General features: G+C 40.0%; 2 protein-coding genes across 2 annotated transcripts; both read left to right on the top strand.

Moving 5' to 3' along the window:
* Positions 1-6,621: 6,621 nt before the first annotated feature.
* Positions 6,622-8,445, top strand: LOC140994055 (leucine-rich repeat and immunoglobulin-like domain-containing nogo receptor-interacting protein 1). The gene has a single exon (XM_073463641.1). It carries the CDS (start codon positions 6,622-6,624, stop codon positions 8,443-8,445), a length of 1,824 nt encoding a protein of 607 aa, XP_073319742.1.
* A 1,701-nt stretch (positions 8,446-10,146) lies between these two features.
* On the top strand, positions 10,147-15,256 carry vps72a (vacuolar protein sorting 72 homolog a). The gene is made up of 6 exons (XM_073463145.1): positions 10,147-10,510; positions 12,324-12,476; positions 12,977-13,097; positions 13,278-13,454; positions 13,865-14,009; positions 14,312-15,256. Exons 1-6 carry the CDS (start codon positions 10,394-10,396, stop codon positions 14,700-14,702), a joined length of 1,104 nt encoding a protein of 367 aa, XP_073319246.1. The 5' UTR covers positions 10,147-10,393; the 3' UTR covers positions 14,703-15,256.
* The last annotated feature ends 6,702 nt before the right edge of the window (positions 15,257-21,958 follow it).

Below are 21,958 nucleotides of genomic sequence, written 5' to 3'. Positions count from 1 at the left end.
AGTGGCTTATCTGGCTCTGCGTACTGTATGTGTTGTCATTTCTCGGCCCTGAGGGGTGTCCTGTCATCACTTTGAAGTTGTCCCGGCAACCAGCAGAGCGAAGTTACTAGACTCAGCCAGGAAATAGTCCGGCACATAACCACTGGTAAAACCTCAACCTGTAGTTTTAATGCTTTGGTTTTTCTACGGGGTGATACGAATGAGTTATAACGTGTTAATTAGTGAGCTTTGGAGTTGCTGGTAGTGTAAATGTGCTATTTGCCTCATTTCTCTTCTTTATGCTAAGCTAACTGGCTGCTAACTGTAGCTTCATGGTATGGTATCAATCATGGTGAGTCATCATGTGAAGATGCTGAGTATGTTGTCACAGTGTTTGGCTGAGGACCTTTTGTTTCAGTCATCCTCTCTCTCTCCCTCTCCTGTTTTCCAGGAGAGGGAGAGAGAGAATGTGCCAAAAATACATCAGAAAAGAGAATTACCCAGAAACCTCATTGCAGTCACCACTACAGGGAGTGGCAGTGACCAAACAATGCCGATTCTAAAAAGACAGGAGGATGTTACGCAATTAGGATTTGGCCGAGGCTGTAATTGGCATCCATCGCTGATTTTCTCTCCCTGAGTCCGGGGTTGGACGGAGATTCGCTGATGAACGCAGGTTCCCCGAGGTACCAGATGGTAAGGTCCTGACTCAGCAGCGGCTCTTCTTCTGTGGTGATCACGCACCTTTTGTGTCAACACACCCCATAATCCTGCAGCTGAGCAGAGAAGCGGGCAGTTCTTCTCAAACACCTGAGGGCTTTTGTCCTCACTTGAACTCTCATTGAATCTGAAATGAGTGTTTGCTAATTAAACAACAAGTTGTTTGAAAATATGATTAACAATGGGAGCAGTGTGGGTGTAGCGAGGAGCTAAATACACCAGTTATATTTCTGATTATTCAAGTTTCTTTTTTTGTTTTTGTTTGGAGATGTGGGATTAGATCCTAGATCATTTGATCCAAGAGGAGAAAAGAAAACAAAGTCAATCCATTTTTTCTTTGTGAGTCAACAAATCAAAGTGCTTGACAGTAATATTAAACTGTAACTTACTTCAAGCATTACATTTCTAAGTACCTAATTAAAAGCTCACCTGTGATATTTATCTTTAGAAGTACATTAAACATATCTATGATTGATTCAATGTTGTCTTATTTTAGCTTAAATTCTTTAAAATCTATTGTCTTGTGTCTTTTCTTTATTCTCTCATATGTAGTTGATTGTCTTAACGGACTAGTGTCTAGGATTTAGTGTTATCTAGCAGTGAGGTTGCAGACTGCAACCAACTGAACACCCCTCGTCTCACCTCCCTTTCCAAGGGTGTAGAACAGGGGTGCCCAAATGAAAGGCATATTTGCCAACCCTCTTGATTTTCCGAGGAGACTCTCCTAAATTCCTCTCCTGGTTCCCTTCCCGGATCACAGTGCTTCCTCATTTCTCCAAATTTGCAAAAATGTTTTGCACCTTCCCCCCTTTGAGTTATCGCAACCTGTTTCTGGCACAGTACAGCATGTAGTCTGGAGTGAGAGACCGAGGAGGACAAAGACTGAAGACTTAGACAGACAGTCTTAAAGAAAAGGGGCATGCATTTTATGAAATCTGCAGCGTTGATTTTTCTGTTGGTCACAGAGGTCGCACAGATGTCAATCACCATTGAGAGGCTGTCAAGCGCAGTGGTGCGCAGGGACCAAAAATGAAAAAATGAATGAATTTAAAACTGATAAATATTTGTCTATGCCAGAGATTCATGCAAGTTCACACCAGAGGGGAGGGTTATTCTGCAGAATTAGAAGTAAAATTAAAAGTATTTAACAAAAAATGCCTTTGCTGTGTAGCCATGTCTTATGCCATGTCATTTTGTTATTTTCATTCTTTAAAAGTCTCTGAAATTCAACACCTCCCTGATTTACTTTTAAAATGTTCACATTTTATAATGTCCCAAGTTTGATGTGTATGTTGAAAGATGCCATACAAATAAACTTGCCTAGCCTTTCTTTACTTAAGTCCATAATCCTATTTTTGCTGTTGAAGAGCTGGGCACTTACTTGTATTACTAATTGTTTTTTCATCATCACTTACAGCAATATTGATATTAATGTTGACGTGTGACGTTCCAAATACCACCCTTCATTCAAGAAACGTTCAAAGATATGTCTCAGTCTTGACGTAAGACTAACATAAATATCCTAAAGGGTAATAGTTAATAGACCAAAGATTTTCCTTTATTTCTAAGTGTCAGTGCTTCAATTCATTCCCATCTGGTGTGGCTCCTAAATCTCTGCATTTGGCTGACCTGTGCCTGCCTCCTGTCATCCAGTGCAGCATGTTGGATGGACTCCAGGAGCTAGTGCATATAATCCCCCAGCATGCAGCGAGCAAACCCGCGCGCGTCCAGAGCCAGGTTGTTGTTGCCATGAGGACGGCGAAGCAACAGGGGAACTGAGACGCAGCAACACGCTTCCTCCGGAGGTTGAATATCTGAGAATGGGAGGATGAAGCTCTCTTGTGATGATGATATGTCTGTCTGTTTCTCACAAATTGCAGGTTTTATCTGGATGTATTTTTGAGGTGGACCTTTGACTTCTCTTTGCTTGTATCAACAATTTATCCAGCGACTACTTCACAGGAAAAACACTTGCAAATGCACTCCTGAGTTTTTCTTTTTACTGCAAAATTGTGAAAATGGAGGCATCAAGATGACAAGCCCTCCAGACTGAAGAGACGGTGAGTAACAATACTTGATTTTCTCTTCCCCCTCCCTACAATATTACTACAATTCTGAGCCTTTTATTATACAACCCTGCGTATTTCAGCTCTCGAAGTTGTCGTGCCACAGTAAATAACTGCGATTTCACCTCTTGTACACTATTTTCACTCTCTAGCATGTGCGCTCCCAGAGGAGTTCGGGAGGAGTCAGCCTCCATCATTCAGAGCTCCGGGGAGCTTCTGTCATCACAGCAGTCAGACGACGCAGTGTTCCCATGACTGTCAAGATAAAATTACCTCTTTTAAATATGATCTCCAATGCAGTGAGACATGATTTCACCCTGAATTACTCAAGCATGTTTGGGTGCTAATTTACTTTTTCTTTTGTTAAAAATGAGCGCACACAACTTGGTATTATGTGGTAACAGCACGTCTTTACAAGAGACACAAAAGCTAAATACTCAGTATCTACCAAAGTATTATGTCACCCTCTGTGGTAGCCACCTGTCTGGCCACTTTCTAGAATAATTAATTCCCATGAAACTACCCACTCAGCCTCTTTATTTTGCGCCAATTTTACTGTGTAATTAGCCAATAATAAGCCAAGTAATACTACTACTGTAACTCATGATATGTATTTTACTTTTTACTTCACTGTCTTCACATTACTACGTGATTAACGACCATTTGACATGGACATAACAGTAGCATTGGTGCTGCAACATACACCTGTCTACGGGAGGCTTTCTAAAAGTTTGAGCGAGAAAGAAGAAAAGAAAAGAAAAGAAAAGAAAAGAAAAGAAAAGAAAAGAAAAGAAAAGAAGAATACACTACAGTTACAAATACAGTACAATTACAAATGCAATACAGGTAAAAATACAGTAATATATATGTGTGCTTTTGTATTAGGCTTACTTTCATATTTTACATTTGGAAACAGTCCTTTTTGCTAAAAATATTGCAAAATATTTGAGAAATCATATATCAGAATACAAGTAATTTGACTCTCAGAAACAGGATACAGAAACCTGAACAAATAAGGTTCAGGGTGATTAAAAATAAAGACCTGGGAATGGTCAGATTTATATAAAAAGCATGTGAGAAGAAAGTACAGCATATTAAAAAACACTTTGGCCAACACCATGAAAGTATACACTATAAAGTATATAAGTAATCTGTTCTGTATGTTGTAGACAAGTGCACATAGAGAATAATCTTCCTCTCCTCGTCCCTCTCCTCACATGCTCTATACTGTTGCATCCCTCAGCACAACAACATGTGAGGAGAGCTGGTAGAACTGCGGGTGGCATCACACTTCATGGTGTCTTTTCAAGGTCCCTCTTGGCAATTTAAATAGTGCCTTTCAGCAAGTCACACATTTTTTTTGATGAGCTGATGCCTCAGTCATTTTTACAGGCTGACGGTCAGTCAGTCAGCTCATGTTCTTGTTTCCGTCTGTTTAAGTGTTCAGACGACATGATGATCGAAGTTTGATTTGCATGAATTATATTTGGAGTTATAAGCGATTATTGTTCTGTTTCTGTCACAGTGTTATAAATCATTTGGACCTGGACATACTGTACTCATACAGTATATATTTTTGCTTTTGCCGCCCCCTTGTGGTGGATTTAGCAATGGCTCAAATAAAGTGAAAGCTTTTGATGGCGTACCTCACATGTACATTTCTGTCAAATAATTAGCCTAATTGGCCTTCGGACAACTGTTTCGTGACTGTTTGGCTTTTAATGGGAGTGGAAATGTATTTTGCAGTTTTATTCACTGTGGTTGTTCTGGGTCTGAGCATCGAGACAGGGCCTTGTAATGTAAACTTTACGGTTTTGTCCTTGTTCTGACTTTTGTTGCAGTCAAATATTTCTGTGTGGTGTTTGAAAGACAGAGAATAAGTCAAATATTTTCTCATATTTTAGGGCAAGGACAGATTTTTCAAGAAACATGTAAATTTCGACTTTTGTAAGGGTGGACACATTCGTATTTGTTGGATAAATGCATCTTCCTCTCTTGAGATTGAGCTATTAAGTTCTCACTGTGTCTGAACATCACCAAATAAAACATAAATCCTTTTTATCCTGAAACAAATCCACCTTAGCTCAGTAATACTGAGCCAACAGATTTCTTTTCCAATAAGTCGTTGCTGCAATTTTGCACATAATTATCCTGTTAAATAGATTCTACAAGTTTTACAAGCTGCGAAACATCTCCAAAAATGTCAAAAACTGGTCTTTTAAATCAACCTGCAATCTACTTCCACAATAAGTGCAGTGTCTGAATAAACAAAATATAATAAATGGCAAGGAATATGTGTTACTCTGACATTATAATTTACCCGGAGAGAGATGGTGTTTACAATAATTGAGGACCAACAGATAATTGAGCGGGAAGGTCCTCAATGTTGTGCAGGTTTACACTTTCTCCCCATTTCTGCTTTCAAACAGCATTAATACAACAAAAACAGAGTGAGCTGACAATCTGTTTTGTTTTTTTATATGTATTAATCCCAGGTGAAATAAAACCATCCACATGAGTCTACAGCAGCAGCCAGCCAGACCACCATTGTGCTTTCAGATAAAATAAGGCACAATTTAATTTGAGTCAATCCGCACTGTAAATACAATTTATGGTCGGTTTACACTTGACATTTAAAGGCTTAAGAGCTGATCTGTAAAGTTGTATATAGTAGGGGAGAAAAAAAAGCCGATTGAACTTCTATTTCTGTTGGTCTTATAGAGGTCAGACATTTAATTAATAGTGGTTTAAAAGAGCAGTCTGGAGGTTTAGTGCTTACATCAGAGCCAGCCCACTTTTCCTTATGTGAACTGATTCATTACTAATGGCTTATCTTTAAAGTGTTTTAAATGTGCACATGGAACTTTTAAGCAAATTGTTATCTGGATTTAAGTAGAAGTGGCCAGCAAGTGTAAGATGTTTGGACTTTTATGGTGCCAACGACCTCATTTCTTGTGCGTATTGAAGTTCATTCTTGGGAAACCACCCACTCAAGTGCACTGCCATCAGGGAGTGCACTTGGGTGGGTGGTTTCCCAAGAATGAGTGGTTTGTGGACTCCCAACTGTGGTTCGGACTTGCCTTTGACCCGTCAAGGACCTCTGAGGAGGTCCTGTGGTGTCGGGCACCAGGTCGTTAGCTGTGGATCCTTTAAGTCCTGTGGGTCGTGAGATGGGGCCTCTGTTGATCGGACTTGTTCCGGCACATCCCACAGACGGTCGATTCTATTGGGATCAGGAGAACATGGAGAACAGGTTAACACCTCAAGCTCTTTGCCATGTGCCTCAGGCCATTCCTCAGAGATTTTTGTGGCATCCGCATGAATGCCAGGACCCGAGGTTTCCCATCTTGCATTGCAACGATGAGCGATGTTCTCACTTCACCTCTCAGTGCTTTTAATGTTGTAGCTGGTCAGTGTATAAAATCAAGTAGAATTAAGTGCATCCCAAAAAATAAAAGGTATAAAATCAAGAGAACGCCAGAGGAGACAAATTAGCTTTTAAGAGAGGATGTTACTTGTCTGAGACTTTGCAGGAGCCTTGCCAGGATGGATGACGCAGATGCTACCTTTGTATCTCGGATTATTGCAGAGCTGTAAACAACATAAATATAAACTGAAATCTTCGACGCTCACAGTTTGACAATGGTGAGTCAGTATCACCATCTGACAACATTTGGTCACATCTTCCTTTGCTTTCTGTTTTCTTTTTTTTTCTTTCTGGGCCCTCCATCAGCACTTGTCTGGTTAAGAAAATCAACTTCCTGTTCCTTCGAGTTTTAACACTGCCAGTAAATATCACAACTCTTTCAGTCTTTTCACAGCTGTCTCTCTCTCTCTCTCTCTTACAGGCCACCAGATGTTTAAGGGCATTGCTGTCCACCAATGGCTGTGCTGGGGAGCTCTCTACCTGTTGGCAGCGGGGGTGGCATTAACTTCTGAAGCACGCCGCCTGTGTCCTCAGCCCTGCCGCTGCAACACCGTGCTGCTGGGGGTGAACTGCTCTGACAGCCAGTTTACTGCGGTGCCCGGCGGTCTCCCACTAGACACTAAACTGCTAAACTTAACACATAATAAGATCAAGACTCTGGTGCATCAGCAGTTCCAGACTCTGCCACAACTTTTAGACTTGGATTTGAGCGATAATATTATGATGATAATTGAAGCGGAAGCCTTTCTCGGCTTGCAAAGTCTGATAACTCTGCGTCTCGCTCGTAACCATCTGAAGATCATTCCTGTTGGAGCGTTTGCTGGTTTGCCGAATCTGAAGTTTCTGGACATAAGCAGCAATGAGATCCTTGTTTTTCTAGATTTTACCTTCCGTGACTTGGCTAGCCTGCAGATAATTAAAGCAGCAGGTAATGACTTAGTTTTCATCTCTCATCAAGCATTCGCTGGCCTCAACAGTCTGCAAGAGCTGCACTTTGACGGCTGCAACCTCACTGCTGTCCCGACGGAGGCGCTCACACAGCTCAGTGCGCTGAAGAGTCTTCATTTTCACCGACTAGGCCTCACCACACTGCCAAACTACTCTTTCCGTCATTTAGAGCGTCTCAAGGAGCTTGTCATTTCTAACTCCCCGTGGCTGGAGACCCTGTCAGGAAACAGTCTCTTTGGTCTCAATCTCACCTCCCTCACCGTTAGACACTCTAAACTCAGTGCTGTCCCGTACATTCCTTTGCATCATCTCGTATATCTGGTATACCTTGACCTTTCTTTTAATCCAATCACCTACATTCATGGGAACCTGCTTGGTGACCTGCTCCGGCTCCAAGAGCTTCATCTGGTGGGGGGATCATTGCTACGCATCGAAATCGGAGCATTCAGGGGTTTGATGCAATTTAAATTACTGAATGTGTCGAGAAACTTTCTCACCACACTTGAAGTAGGAGCTTTTCACTCAGTAGAAACCCTAAAAGCTCTGGGACTTGATAACAACCCGCTAGCATGCGACTGTCGTTTGCTGTGGGTGGTGCGAAGACAACTACATCTGGACTTTGGTGGAGCTCCACCGACTTGCACTACCTCGGTCCAGCTGCAGAGCTGGAATTTTCTAGACTTTACCGAAGCTGATGTCCCGGGCCTGCTCACATGTCGGCAGCCTCGTATTCTGAACCGAACGCCTCAAGCAGTGAGAGTCGATCAGGGACACACGGTGGTGTTTTATTGCAATGCGGAAGGTGACCCTGTGCCATCTGTCACCTGGCTAAACCCACAGCTAAAACCATTATCACCCATGGGTAGAATACGGACTCTTTCTAATGGCTCGCTCGAAGTTCGCTATGCTCAACCTCAAGACAGTGGTACTTATCTCTGTGTGGCATCCAATGCGGCAGGAAATAACAGCCTGCCCGTCAGCCTGCGTGTCCGAGCCTTTCCATCATCTTCTAAAAACCCCTTCCGCCTCGAAGGTTGGTTTGCTTTCCCGTCTGCTTCTCCGGGTGTGAATGGAACTCAGAAACTCTCATTTGATGTCAAGACGTTACTGATGGCGGCAACCATCGGGTTCCTGTCATTTTTCAGCTCTGTGAGCGTGTGCTTCATTTTCATGTTCCTCTGGAGTAAGAGCAAGGGGCAAATAAAGCACACAGCCACAATAGCATATGTGCCACGAAGCACTGTGTCAAGTAGTAAAGGAGGCAACCAAATGGAGACAAGCAGGTTCACCATGAAACTGATATGACTCAGGAAGTAAAACTTGAATGACTTGGTACACGAACTGCAAAATGTAAAACTTTCTCGACAGATGTAATTGAATCTTAGAGCAACAGAGGCTGACTGTTGAATAATTCATGTAAATGTGAGCGTGTTAGCTATAGCCTATGTTGTGCAAACATGCAGAAGATGGGATACAAAGTCAATTATGCTGGTATAAGGCCTCGCTAACATGAGGAAGGTTTTAAGTTACATTTTACGAACATCTAACCAAGAGATAGACATTTGTGGTTTTATTTTAATGTCTGTCTCATTCCACTATAACAAAGGCTAAATATAGACCAACTTAAGTAGGCAATATTTAATGAGCATAATGCATGTAACATGTAAATTATTCATAATGCTTGCTTATATTGCCCTTGTTGATGTTTCTATATAGAAACATTAAAGAACTAAAACAGTGTATAGGCTTGTCTGGCTGATTAATCTTTTGCTTTATATTGATTTTGTTGATTTGGTGTCTTTAGAACAGATAGCAGAGTATATATAAATAAGTGAAATAATTATTGTGGACAGATGGTATCCTTGAGATTCTAGAATATAATAATAGAAATACCAACCTTATATTAAGGTTCATGTACACAACACTTGCATCTATGTAACATAAGGTTCGACTTAATTTGAGGATATAGCCTATGTTTTGCTTGTAATCAAATATTGGCACTGTACTCTTGAAATGGAATATATGTTTTTTTAAATTCCCCAGTAAAGTTGCTTTCTGAAAGCAGGATAAAATAAAATGATCGTGCTTTAAAGAATATAACTTTGTATTTGTGTGTGTTTGCTTATTCAGTAATTCTTGGTCCAAAAATGTAGGCTTCATAAGACCGATGCAGTAGCCTAAGCATTGTGTTTGCTTTGTGAATATTTAAAAACTTTAATAAGTTAAAGTTCACCTCAGAAAGTCACATAACACTTACAATATATAGTAAAGCAACAGAAGTGCCACGTGGGTCGACAAATATGAACTAATACCAATCATTTTAGACAACTTTGAATGTAAACTTACTGCAGCACCTCCATTCACCCTCTGTCTGAACACTCCGTTTTTGACTCCGTCTCTTTAAGACCCCTCTGCCAAAAAGCCCGGCCTACTCTGATTGGTCAGCTCGCACATGCCTGAGTAGGGACCACCTATCGTGTTTCTGCATCGGCTCTGCTGTTTTTTTTCTGCAACCATGGACATGCTGACGTCATGGCTGAGGGCGGTGACTGTATAGTTGTGACATCACAACTTTACAGAGGTCATGGCAGTTTGTTTAAAGGCTCAGTTTCTGAATACGGGCTGTGTGTATACTTATACGTAGTTTTATCATTTTAGTGATAACACCCAGATATGTTTTATAAAATAGAACTTGGAAATCCCACTTTCTACAATGTGGGACCTTTAACATTTAACATTTAAAATAATAATAGCTGTCAGCCACCACCACAAAGAGTTTAATCAAAAGCTTAGGATAATCGTATATATTTGTATCTTTGTAACGTTGAAACAAGAAAATAAACAAGACTGAAAAAATTAAATTGTTCATCAGAAGTGACAATATTAATGTGAATGGAGTAAGGATAAATAAAGCTATGTCTAGAGCAGTTTTATTTTGAAATAACTATTTGCCTATAACCCGGAAGTACATCAGCTGCCCCGGATGTGTTGGTTATCACAAGAAAACAGCGGCTTGAGTTAGCGGTTAGCTTGTGTTACTATTAAGAACACTTTTTAGCATATAAACGTAAATATAAAGCAGTTTCATAACTTAAATAAATATGGATAGGGACAGATAATTGCATACGCGCAGAGTTGTTACGACGACGCAAAATAGGAGCCGCGAAACAAACTATATAACGATTAAGTCGGCACGACAGTAGCTAGATCCCGAAACGTTAACGCTAGCTAGTATTGTCTAGAAACCGCAGCCATGGATCTGGTCGGTGGCCGCGAACCCAGAAAGACTGCGGGTAATCGCATGTCAAAATTACTGGATGCTGAAGAAGAGGACGAGTTTTACAAGACCACTTATGGAGGCTTCAACGAAGTGAGTAAAAACAGACAAGAGAGAGTGAGATGCTAAGTTAGCATTAGCTCCCAGCTAGCTTGAGTGGTTCTGTTGAGTAGATCGTCGATGTCTCTGATTTAATTTAACGATTTATTTTCATTATTGCCCAAATTGGACACACTGTAAAATTGAATGATATTAAGCTTTAGCTTCAACTGATTGTAATTTTGTACTTAATTATTATAATCATTCGTACAAATGACTGACATAACGTTAATCATTAGCAAAAGTTCATCTCAAGCTACAAAAAAGTCCCACAGGAGAAATATGCATTATATTACCTGCATAATACATACAGGACTGCTTCAGAACTGGAACATAATCCTGGGGTAATTTTCATGATCCGAGGGACCTTATTGATTGGCTGCTTACTTATCAGCATCATCAGCCCGAGCCTGACAGACAGCCAAAAAGCCGAAATATGAAGGGTTCATGTGACAAATCACAGCACTGAAATTATTTGAACTGTATCAATATAATAAACTGATAGACATATAAATTAATGGACCAACTACCTGCATGGTACCAGTCAAAAGTTAAAAAAGCATATAATTAAATTCACAGGTCATTATTTCCCATGCCTTAGATATATGTGTGTCTGTATATTAGTCACATTAATACAACAACCTTGAAGCTGAATCAATGCCTCTTCACAACAGTAACAGCTCTAAGAATATATCTTCATCAAGGTGGTGTTTATTTCTGCGTTGTTTCATTATTTCTGGTAACTGAGTGGATGTTCGTGTTCATCTCAAAGTCTCTGCAGTGTTGGAAGATATGCCAATTCGCCTGTGTTCATGCCATCAGTCCAGTAATTGCGGCATGCCACTGTGATTCATCCAAAACTGTGACCACGACTCTAAAATATCCTGGCCCAGTCCATCTTCAACGGCGAACGAATTTGTGAAGGTCGGATTTGAGTGCCAGCCTTTCCTGTTTCACACTCAGAGAGAGAAGAAAGGCTAGAAAGGCTCCAAGCTCCTTATTGTGTGTCAGAACATTATGTGCTGTTATTTGACATTGCAGCCACTTAATTTAAGGCTTGCATTTAAAGATGCTGATTTGTATCCTCAATTTGCAGTCCAGCTAATTTTCTTCAAACAGCTGCTGGGTTAAGGGTGTACTTGTGTGGGGGGATTTGGCCGCGGCTGCTCAGGCAGTTCTGACGTTAGTCTCAGCTGAGGTTGACAAAAAAAAATCACAAACAAATCCTGTGACGCCTCAGTTATCTCTGCTGGTACTTTGATAAAACAGTGTCACCATGCCTGTGCACATACTTTTATTTGAGGGCTAATGTCTGTCAAATATTTTTAACTTGTAACTGATGGGTCACCACAATTTGTATTTGGATAAGTTGTAATGTTATTTATACTGTAAATAAAGACCTTTGCAGGTTTTTTCTTATCTAAGCATGTAGTATTGAAGAACATTATTATTATTATTATTATTATTATTATTATTAGTATTTTTAGTCCTTGGAGCTCTGATCATTGTCACATGCAGCTTTGAAAACTCATGCAAAAATGCCGATGTCCAGGACTCTTTTGAAAACTACTGCTAATGAAGACCCTTCAGAGTGTATGTTCTTTTACTTAATGTTTTGGTATTGTTTTGTCTACCCCATGTAAATTCACTCCTGATTGTGCCTGATTGCTGTATCACCCTGGGATATGCTGGCTGTCAACACAAACATGTACAGAGAGATCTGTCGCTCTGTATTGAACTTGAAATTTAACATAGAAATTCTTTATTAAATTGCTGGCTATATTATGACCTTTTCGTTTTCTTTCAGGAATCAGGGGATGACGAGTATCATGGAGAACATTCAGACACAGAGGATGAGGTGGACAGTGACTTTGACATTGATGAGGGTGACGAGCCTGACAGCGACCAGGAGGAGGATGCACCTCGGAGGAAAGGACGGGTTGTCACTAAAGCTTACAAGGTAGTGACAATCAGGAGCTGACAGACTTTGAATCAAGTTTCTGCATAAATAAGTAATTTAATTCATCAGTCTACATTTATACCTGAGATACATTTTGATTAGGAGTGCTGCACAAAATGCATTCTTATGATATATGAGGCATTTGGCAGCCAGCTTGCTTTTATTCCTACATTATCCTGTGAAGTATTTTCCGACGCATTTATGGACAACATATCAGTCCTGTTTACTTTCATAGAAAAGCTGCTTTTTATTCCTACTGCTCTCCAGCTCCACTGGAGCCATTGGTTTCCAAATGCCAACCTCTCAACAGTTGCTAAGGGAGCAAAAAGCATAATTGATCACTTTTATCTCTGGCTGTGCAATAACACTTTGTTACATTAATGTCACAAGCAGGCATTTCTAACTTTCAATAAGAAAAGTTTGTATTTATATTGCCGGTTCATCAGATGTGTTGTTAAATATTTGCTGTTAACAGGCTTTTTGTCTTTGATTAATCCAAGGAACCTATAAAGGTTGCAAAACCTAAACCCAAAAGACCGTCTGAGGAGCAGAAGAAGATTGAGAAAACCAAAGTGGAGCTCAAAAGGAGGATTCCACAAGAATTCCAGGATTTTGCAGAGAGTAAGATTTCTACAAACCTCCAACAAATGCCTTCACACTGTTTTCAGACACCTTCCCATTCATTATACAAAAACAGACATTGTCTGAAATTGCTTTGCACACTTTACATATAATCAATTTTTGAATAGGATTCTTAATTTTAAGGATTTTTTTGTGCTGTGTGCCTTTATCATTCTTCAGCCAGGAAGTCTGTGAGGCAGTCCACCAGTGAACATACCAGAAAGACCAACTTGCGCTTGCAAGAGCGCCAGGATGCCCCTCGGAGACGGAGAGGTGCTCATCGTGACCGGCCCCTTACCCAGGAAGAGCTGCTGGCTGAGGCCAAAATAACAGCTGAGATCAACATTCGATCTTTAGGTAAGAACATTTCAGTCAAGAGAGTTTTGTTTTGTAAATTCTCTTTAATAGAATGTTGTATGTGATTGCTCTGACAGAAAATAATTGACAAAAGAAATATTAAATATGAAAATAAATATGCAGTATACAAATTTAAGAAGCCAAAGGATCCTTAAAACTACCTTAAGTTGCTCTCTGACAGCTGAGGAAGTGCCAGCACATCAAAAGTCACAACTATAGGAGACACAAATGGTGTATTTATTGATGGTTACAGTATTTTGTACAGTACATTTTGGAGCAGATGTCTTCAACTTTATTTATAATGTATGTCAATCAATGTAGCCCATCTGTTGGACAAAGAGACACACAAATCAAAGTTAATATTGTATAATGATTAATTGCCCCTTTTTAATTTGACTTTCTTTATGTAGAGAACTATGAACGTCTGGAGGCAGACAAGAAGAAACAAGTCCACAAGAAACGGCGTTTTGAAGGACCAACCATCCGTTACCATTCGGTCCTGATGCCACTCGTCTCTCACTCTGTCCTGAAAGAAGAAAACGTGGATGTCGAAGGGTACGTAGTATCTACTGGCAGACTTAATTGACTTTCAAATTAATTTGGTTAGCTGCATTGACCTTAAGTCTTTATACTTTTTATACCAAATTATTATATTTTCATAATTAGTGGTTATACTGTATATTTTGGCAAGAAATTGACCAAAACAAAAGTTAAGAAAAAAATACCGACAGCATATTGTATGCTCAAGATTTGAGATTCAGGATGTTTATTTTCACAAGCAATAGAAGGTGCACATGCAATCATTCATCAATTGTGTGTTTGTGTAGTCATTTTTGTCATTTTCCCATTCTCCAAAGGTTGGATCAGGACGTCCCTCAGACTGCACCACAAAATCCCACCACACCATCCCAGCAGCCCGCTGGAGGCCTGTGCTCCCGTACTTACATAACATTCAGTGATGATGAAGCTTTCGAGGCGGCCTTTCCAAACATCGACCAGCCAAGTCCTCCGCTGCCCGTCCAGGAGGTTTGTCCCGTCACCCACAAAGCCGCGCTGTACAGAGACCCCGTCACAGACATACCTTATGCTAACACGCGAGCTTTCCGCATCATCCGAGAAGCGTACCGTAAATACGTGGCTGCTCATGGATTTCCAAACACTTCGGGAGGGGTGACGGGACTCGACTCCTCAACAGTGAAGGGGGCCCGCCAGAAAATGGTCGTCAAGCAGAGTGCTGTGGGAACATAGCTTAGTTTTGAAAAGAATTTGGGAAATTGGTTTGTTTTTCTTTTTTAACTGTAGTTCAGGTGAAAAAAGTACAACCACTCGCTGACCACCGTTTCTTCAAACAAATGTCTACACCTAGTTTCATCTCCATCCATACAAACTGGGTCACTGGGATCAATATGCTTCAGTTGTTGAAGGAATTAAAGGACAATTCGAGTATTTTTCAGTTCTTCTGTTTACTGGAAATTACAAATGGTAAGAGAACCTGAGAAAAAAACAAATATAAACTTCAAACAAATCAATTGATGCATTTCCTTGAGCTGCAAAAAAAAGCTTACTTGTGATGTCTGTATGTACAGAAATTGATTTCGTACAATATTACCATAACAAATCCAGGTTGAGTGGTTAAAAAAGTGCAGATTGGTTTAAAAGCAAAATAAGTCTCCATCTCCACACAGGCAGCTTTTAATTTCCATAAATGAAATTGCTTTTTCTTTTACTGTCAAGATATTTTTGTTTCTACAAATGTACATATTTTGCAACAAAAATAAATATTTCAAATGTGGAATAATTCATATTTACTGTTTCTATGAACTCTTGTTTACATCACGTTATACAATCACTGGAACAGCAGCTACACTGAAAGTATTTCTGTGGAACAGCACCCTGAAAACATGGCCATCAGTCTGTCTTCTGAGGGTTTTGTTCTTTTAATCAAACAAAGGTATTGTTTCTTATACGAAGTCATGATTTGCAGTCTGTATCAGCCCGCCCTGATCATATTCAAATTAATTATCCATAATGCCCTTGATAGCTTCAAATCCACCCTGAATCTGCACATACAGTACAGTGGGGTGATCAAAAGCTTTGAGCAAAATATTTATTTACACTTAACACGTATTTACAATGGTGCTATGGTAGAGACATGCAATAAATCAAAAACGGCTTGAATCAAAGGAAAAAAACAGGATGAAATTAACAATGTTAAAGGGTAAAGATGTGGATGTTGACAATGATCAATGATACAAAGGAAAATGTTATTTTTAGCCAAATTGGCAACTAGTACAGCACTTACTGACATCGTTAATCCAAAAATAAAAACAATTACAGGATAAAAAACCAATAAAAGACAAATAACAACCTCATATTTCTAAAAACCTTTCTCTCACATTCAGTCCAACCTCATTACTGAAAGCACGTTAGATGATTTTGGGCCAGGAGTTTAATTGATGTCCTTTATCTGGCAAGTCGTTGACAGTTTTAATTTATCAAAGCATTCATCGCTATAATTCCTCCCTGCTATTGCTGATTGCCAAATCCGTACGGAACAATAAGCATTTCAACTTGAAAGCTTTGCTATTGACAGCAAACCTCAGTTTCTTTCATTTTTAATTCACAAATTCCTTCTTTCTTAATCTTAGTATGATAAATCACGTTTCCACTATCTGCTCACTGCCGGGTGAGACTAGACATCTGTCACATAAAGCACATTACTGTATCTGAATAAGCCAGACAGCTGATTTTACAAGCATTTTTGAGTGTGTTCGAGCTGGTCATGAAGCTTTTATAATAGATGATGTTTTCTGTTAACAGCAGAAAATGGTTTGGACTCTGGTCTCCAGTGTCACAGCAAACAATACTGCTATGTTGATCCCTCCAGGACTGTAAATGAGGTTTTCTATATTTATTCTCTCAGGGCACAAAAACAGAACAACATAGTCACCCTGAACGCCACTGAGTGCTTGGCTAGTGTGGACACCTTTGACCTCTAACACATTGAACAAGAATCCCTCTCAGCACAGCGTCCTGTAGCTTTAGGCCATCTCGACCAGCCTCTGTTACATAAAAGCCCTACTGGGGTGTGATTGCCAAAAAAAGTCACGGGTTAAAATCATACTTAGGAAATACAATGAGTATCTTTCACATTATTTCTTTTATAAGCAAAAATTAGATCAGCTGCTGAAAAGCAGTTTTGACTTTCACAGTCCAGCCGGAAACGTGATCGATGAGGACGTCATGGCTGACTGGACGGCGAAGCCGACCTTGAATTCCTTTGGAGTTTCTGGTGCAGATCCTGCTGAGAGTGCCTTCATGTCAGTTTTAGCCTTCAGCAGATGGTTCAGGGAGAAATTTTACCTTTTGCATGAAAGCTCCCAAATTTCTGTTTTGACGTGTCTGCCAAAAGGATCATGTTGTCACTGAAGCGGATTTTCTCCTGCTGTTCCTGTAATGTCCGGATGATGTTGAGCAGAGCATCTCTCTAAGCAGTCACACACGACTTTGTCAGACTTGTTTCAGCGTCACGAATGGCTAGTTTACTGCTTTTCTTTATAATTCTTCAGAAAATTGGACGTTTTTGTTTTTTGACTGTTGAAAAAAAAAGAAAAACTGTAAGACAAACTGTGTTATAGTCAATTGTAAGGTTTCAGCATGTTTCCACCGTTTCCTGTTTTCATATAGACCAGACAGTTAATTGGAAAAGATAGTTCTTGTAGTGCTGCAACAATTAGTCAATTGGTAGAGTGGTACAGTAGATTGCCAGAAAAGTTGTTCTCATGCAAAACAATCAAATGTTACCTGCTTTTCTAAATGTTATGTCACAGTAAACTGGATTTTTTTAGGTTTTAGTCCGGATGAATACTTGCTTTTAAACCACATGTTGGCATAGACAGCTGGCTGCGTCGTGAGCGTAGCTGTTCACATATTTGCCTATATAGTACGCTTGTTACTGAAGGATACCACTAGATGGCGCAGGTTAGCTTGTTGTCCCTGCTGACTCCTGACCCTGCCACATTATTTACGACCAAGGTCAAAAAATGCCCTATCATGCAATATTAAAGAAAGTGAGAAACAATTCCTGGATCTGTACCAAACGTTAATGGGATCTATTCTGGGCTGAGACCCATCCTCCATCCAAGTTTAGTGGAGATCTGTTCAGTAGTTTTTGTGTAATCCTGCTGACAAACCAACCAATGAACACACAGACAATGATCAAAGCAATAACCTTCTTGGTGGAGTTAATAAATCACCTGGCACAGGTGTAGTATGTAAACAATAACTGCTATTTACTGATCAACTGATCTCCTAAAAGTAACATGGTAGTCAGATGTGAATGTTATAAAGACCAAAAGGTAACATTTAAATTGAGCACTGTACCTTCACATGTGAGGCCAGAGTCCCTGTAATTAGTCTGCTTCACTTCTCAGGCAGTCAAATGGTCTTTGTCATGACACAAGCTAAGCTGGTGAAGTGAGGCGCAGAGGCGGATCAACCAGCTGGAAGATTTCCTGGTGGGCTGTCCGACGACTGATCTTACTTGCTCTGTGTTTGTCATATGCCGAGTTGACGGTGACAGACCGATTGTTCTTTCTATTAATCATGACAGCCTACTTAACAAATAAACAACTAACGGCAGAAGACCAGACAAAGAAAATCCCCTCAGACTGACGTGAACAAACACCACAAATTGATTAATTCTTTTTTGAATATTAGTTATGCTATCAGCAGCATACTGTGCTGCTTTGGCAGTTAAACAAGCATTCAGAATAAGATGAAAAGGCCCATGGAAGGATGGCTAAAAAAAGGAGAGGTGGGTGTTAGCAAAGACACATTGTCTCAAATAATCTCACTATGGTTAAGATATAATTTAGCACACAGTGTACACAGTAACGCCCAGAGTCAAACTGCATTCAGCACGCTGGTATCTTCAATCATTTTGAGGATACAGATTAAAAAAAAAAAAACATGCTGCACAAAACCATGCATAAAGGTTTTGAGTTGTTATGGTGTCACTTTTCATTTACACCAGCAGCAGCAGGAATTAGATTGAAAAAATGAAAAAAAGGCGTTTATTTTATCATGCCTTTTCAATTCCATCAACCTCAATACTTGTTCTTTGAAAGCAACGGCTGCCCACACAGTGCGCCACTTGCTTTGGCGAAGAAGGGAAAAAAAACAACAACACATTAATTCAAAAATAACAAGTTAGCCCTTAAAGCGGTGGTGATGGATTCAGTGTCGGGCCTCAGCCGACGTCTCTCGGGTGGATGGACGGATGTAACGTATGCAGTCAAAATATTTAGCCTGTAGTGTTTTTCTAGAACATTTCTCATATCATCTGCAACAAACGGGTACACTGCAAGCTTTGTCTCCCACATGCTGCACAGTGCATATGGTACAAATTGAACAGTTTTCAGAATAGGAAGAGAAGGGAACTGCATTATCACTCGTTCTAGTGTGGTAGTTGCCATGGAGACGAGTGTAGGTGGTGTACTGTGCTGTACTCTGTGCTGTACTCCTTCCCTTGTCCTCTCCCCTCTTCTGTTGCCCACCCTCTCTGTTCTGCTTTCTGCAACGTAACTTTCATTCCTTCATATTCGCTTAAATCTTTCTGCTGGTTTTTTTTCTTCTGTTTTTTGGATGTGTGTGTGTGTGTGTGTGTGTGTGTGTCCTGTTGGCTTTGCACAGTGTGAGCCGCACATTAGCCTGTAATTAAGCCCCCCAAAAAAGCAACAAATTGACAGAAAGTTAAATCAGGCTGAGAGCATTTAAGGCTCCTCTCTTCGTGGAATCGAAAGGTTTACATCTACGTTCGTTCTTGACGTCATAGCGCAGATATTTTATCCTTCTCGTCATATTCTGTGACTGACGTGCTCCTTTTAGACCCCTCAAATCCTCCGGGATTCTTCTCCTCTATTCCATAAATTTGTTTTCCTGCTGACCGTCCAATTTCTTGTACATGCTTTGTCAATCGTTTCTTTTTACAGACCAGCTATTCTTTTATCAGTTTCCATGGAGATGTGTGTGTTTCTGTGTGTGCATGTGAGTGATCGAGGGTTGAGAGTGAAAGAGTGCGGATGTGTCATTTCCAGTTTGTGTTTTCTTTTGTGTATTTTTGAAGACTGCATGTGCCGTCCAGTGTCCCGAGTTAGTTTTTGACATTCGCTGACGTTTGCTTCCATCCCGTCCAGCTTTATCAAATATTTTCCTCCCTTGCACTTTTAGTAAAACCTGAGCAAACCCTAATTAATATACGGAAGATAAATGAAGAAATATAATTTGAGTGACTCAAGCGTGTTGTGCATCAAAATGTTAATCTGATTTCTATTTTAATGCGGCTGGTTTATCCTCTTTGTGTATTTTTAACACATCCAGCCCTTTATGATTCAGAGGATTTTTACTATTTAGAAAAGGTTATCATTACCCACGTCTCAGTTTCCTCGCCACAATTTCCCACCAGTCTCATGTTATAGAGACAGAGGATATTAAAAAAAACAGAACCGGGTTAGACCTTCATTATACAGGATTTATGTAACGCCTTCTTGATATATGCCCACGAAATGATCTATGACACATTCAGGATTCAACAATTAGCAGCACACATTTATGTAACATGTTTACATTGCAGATATCAAAATAAAAAAACGCTTTGAAGCAGAACAATAGCTGGTGCCTACACACGTCTGCACCTATGTGGACAGTGTTGGACTGGGATTTTTTTCAGTGACCAGAATAAAACTGATTACAGCCTATTAAAATACAAATGAGTCATCCATAGACTTTGATTCCGCCTGTGTTTACGGGCTATTTGGGTTTTTTTAAAACACAAACTAGAATTAGAGCTTTGTGGTTGTATGCCTCCACGCACCAGTCAAGTTGCTGTTCCTGAGCTGCGGCGATGAATAATGTCCTTTATCCTATTAGACGTTTGTGTAAATGTTGTAATTGTAATATGAATTGTTGAGAAATGGCCAAAACAATGTGTTTTGTGAGGTCACAGTGAGCTTGATCTTTGGCTTTTGGCCACCAAAATCGAATCACTTCATCCTTAAGTTAAAGTGGACGTTTGTGCCAAATTTAAAGAAATTCCCTCAAGGCGTTCTTGAGATATCGCACTGACAAGAATGGGATAGATAGATGGACAACCACGGTTGTGACTGGTTTTGTTTATTCTTCTTCCTTCACATATTACTGCAAAGTGATTTCTTCCTTCCTGTGACAACAGTGACAAAATCCACAGTCGTGCAAAAATATATTCTGAAATTCAGTCACAGCTAATGAAGGTTCAGAAGTCTGCGTTACTCAAATACAGCGTTTATTCTCTGAAGTTACGCTGTATTTAGTACAAAGTTGCCTTTTTGTGTTACTATTCCTCCAACGATCAAAGAGGAAAAAGAGGAGACTTCATACTAAAGACTGTGACTTTGGAAAAGACCGGCTTCATTCGGGTAACTCAGACAGCTGAACCCTTGCATTAGCTTCGGCTGAACTTAAAGGCACTTAAGTCTCTCCGCTGCTTTTATATATGAGATCTGAAGCCCCACAGCTCCATCATTTCTTCTGTGGCTGTGCTTGAAGGAAGGAGTGCAATACAGTTGCATTATGGGAAACGTAGGATCTTTAAACTGGATGCCTTCTATGGACCACAGATGCAGCTTTAGCTCTTCATTCTAAGTGCTGTAATCGTAGGCAACTGGACTTGTTTCAGTTTCTTGAAGACGTCGCACCTCTCATCCAAGAGGCTTCTTCAGTTCCAACTAACTGGAGAGGAGTTGGCAATGTAAAAAATTGTTGGAACTTTACATTTCTTTATGTTGCAACTTTCGTTTCTTTAGGTTAAATGTTCTATTTTATCTTGTGACAGCACTGTGCTTATGGTCTAGTTAGGTTTAGACACAAAATACACTTGGTTAGGGTTCGGAAAAGATCATGATTTGACTTAAAATCCTTGTTTCGGTCAAAACAAACACAGCTGGACTTCGCGTTAAAAATATCCAGCTTATGTTGCCACATACACGGCTGGAAATTGTCCCGAGGTCTCCTTAAATATATCAAGTTTCACACTTACAAATGTTGAAACGCTGTCTTGGACTGGCGTCACTGGTTTAGCAGCCCACACAATCCCCTCCACCTCCCGTAGCAGCCGTGCAATGCATTCTGGTAGCGTTGCGTTTTGTTGCCCGCTCTTCATTTGCATATGTTGAGGTCTATGCTACTTTATGCAAATATGTTCAGACTTTAAAAATCTGAACCCGTCCTTCAATATGTTTCTGTGGCTGGATTAGCCTTCTAGAGGAATTATTCCTATGAAATATGACACATTCATCCAGGAGTATGCATCACATATAAGCACAGTATCCTCTGACATCCTAAAAGTACACGACTCAAAATTAGTTCGGGATACTTTAGTGTTTCACCTGATTGTTTATTCTGTGACTTGTCTGAATTTGTATTTTGTGTTTCGTGAATGTTCTGGTCCCCAAAAATAATACTTTTAT

Source organism: Pagrus major, chromosome 3, assembly GCF_040436345.1.
Source record: "Pagrus major chromosome 3, Pma_NU_1.0".
Classification (NCBI taxonomy): domain Eukaryota; kingdom Metazoa; phylum Chordata; class Actinopteri; order Spariformes; family Sparidae; genus Pagrus; species Pagrus major.
This window is presented reverse-complemented; position numbering and strand designations above follow the sequence as displayed.

Excerpts from the sequence above, each read along its gene's own strand:
- LOC140994055 (XM_073463641.1), top strand. The coding sequence starts at position 6,622 with ATGTTTAAGGGCATTGCTGTCCACCAATGGCTGTGCTGGGGAGCTCTC.
- vps72a (XM_073463145.1), top strand. The coding sequence starts at position 10,394 with ATGGATCTGGTCGGTGGCCGCGAACCCAGAAAGACTGCGGGTAATCGC. Across the intron at positions 10,511-12,323 it reads CTTATGGAGGCTTCAACGAA|GAATCAGGGGATGACGAGTA; the intron begins GTGAGTAAAAAC and ends GTTTTCTTTCAG. Across the intron at positions 12,477-12,976 it reads TTGTCACTAAAGCTTACAAG|GAACCTATAAAGGTTGCAAA; the intron begins GTAGTGACAATC and ends GATTAATCCAAG.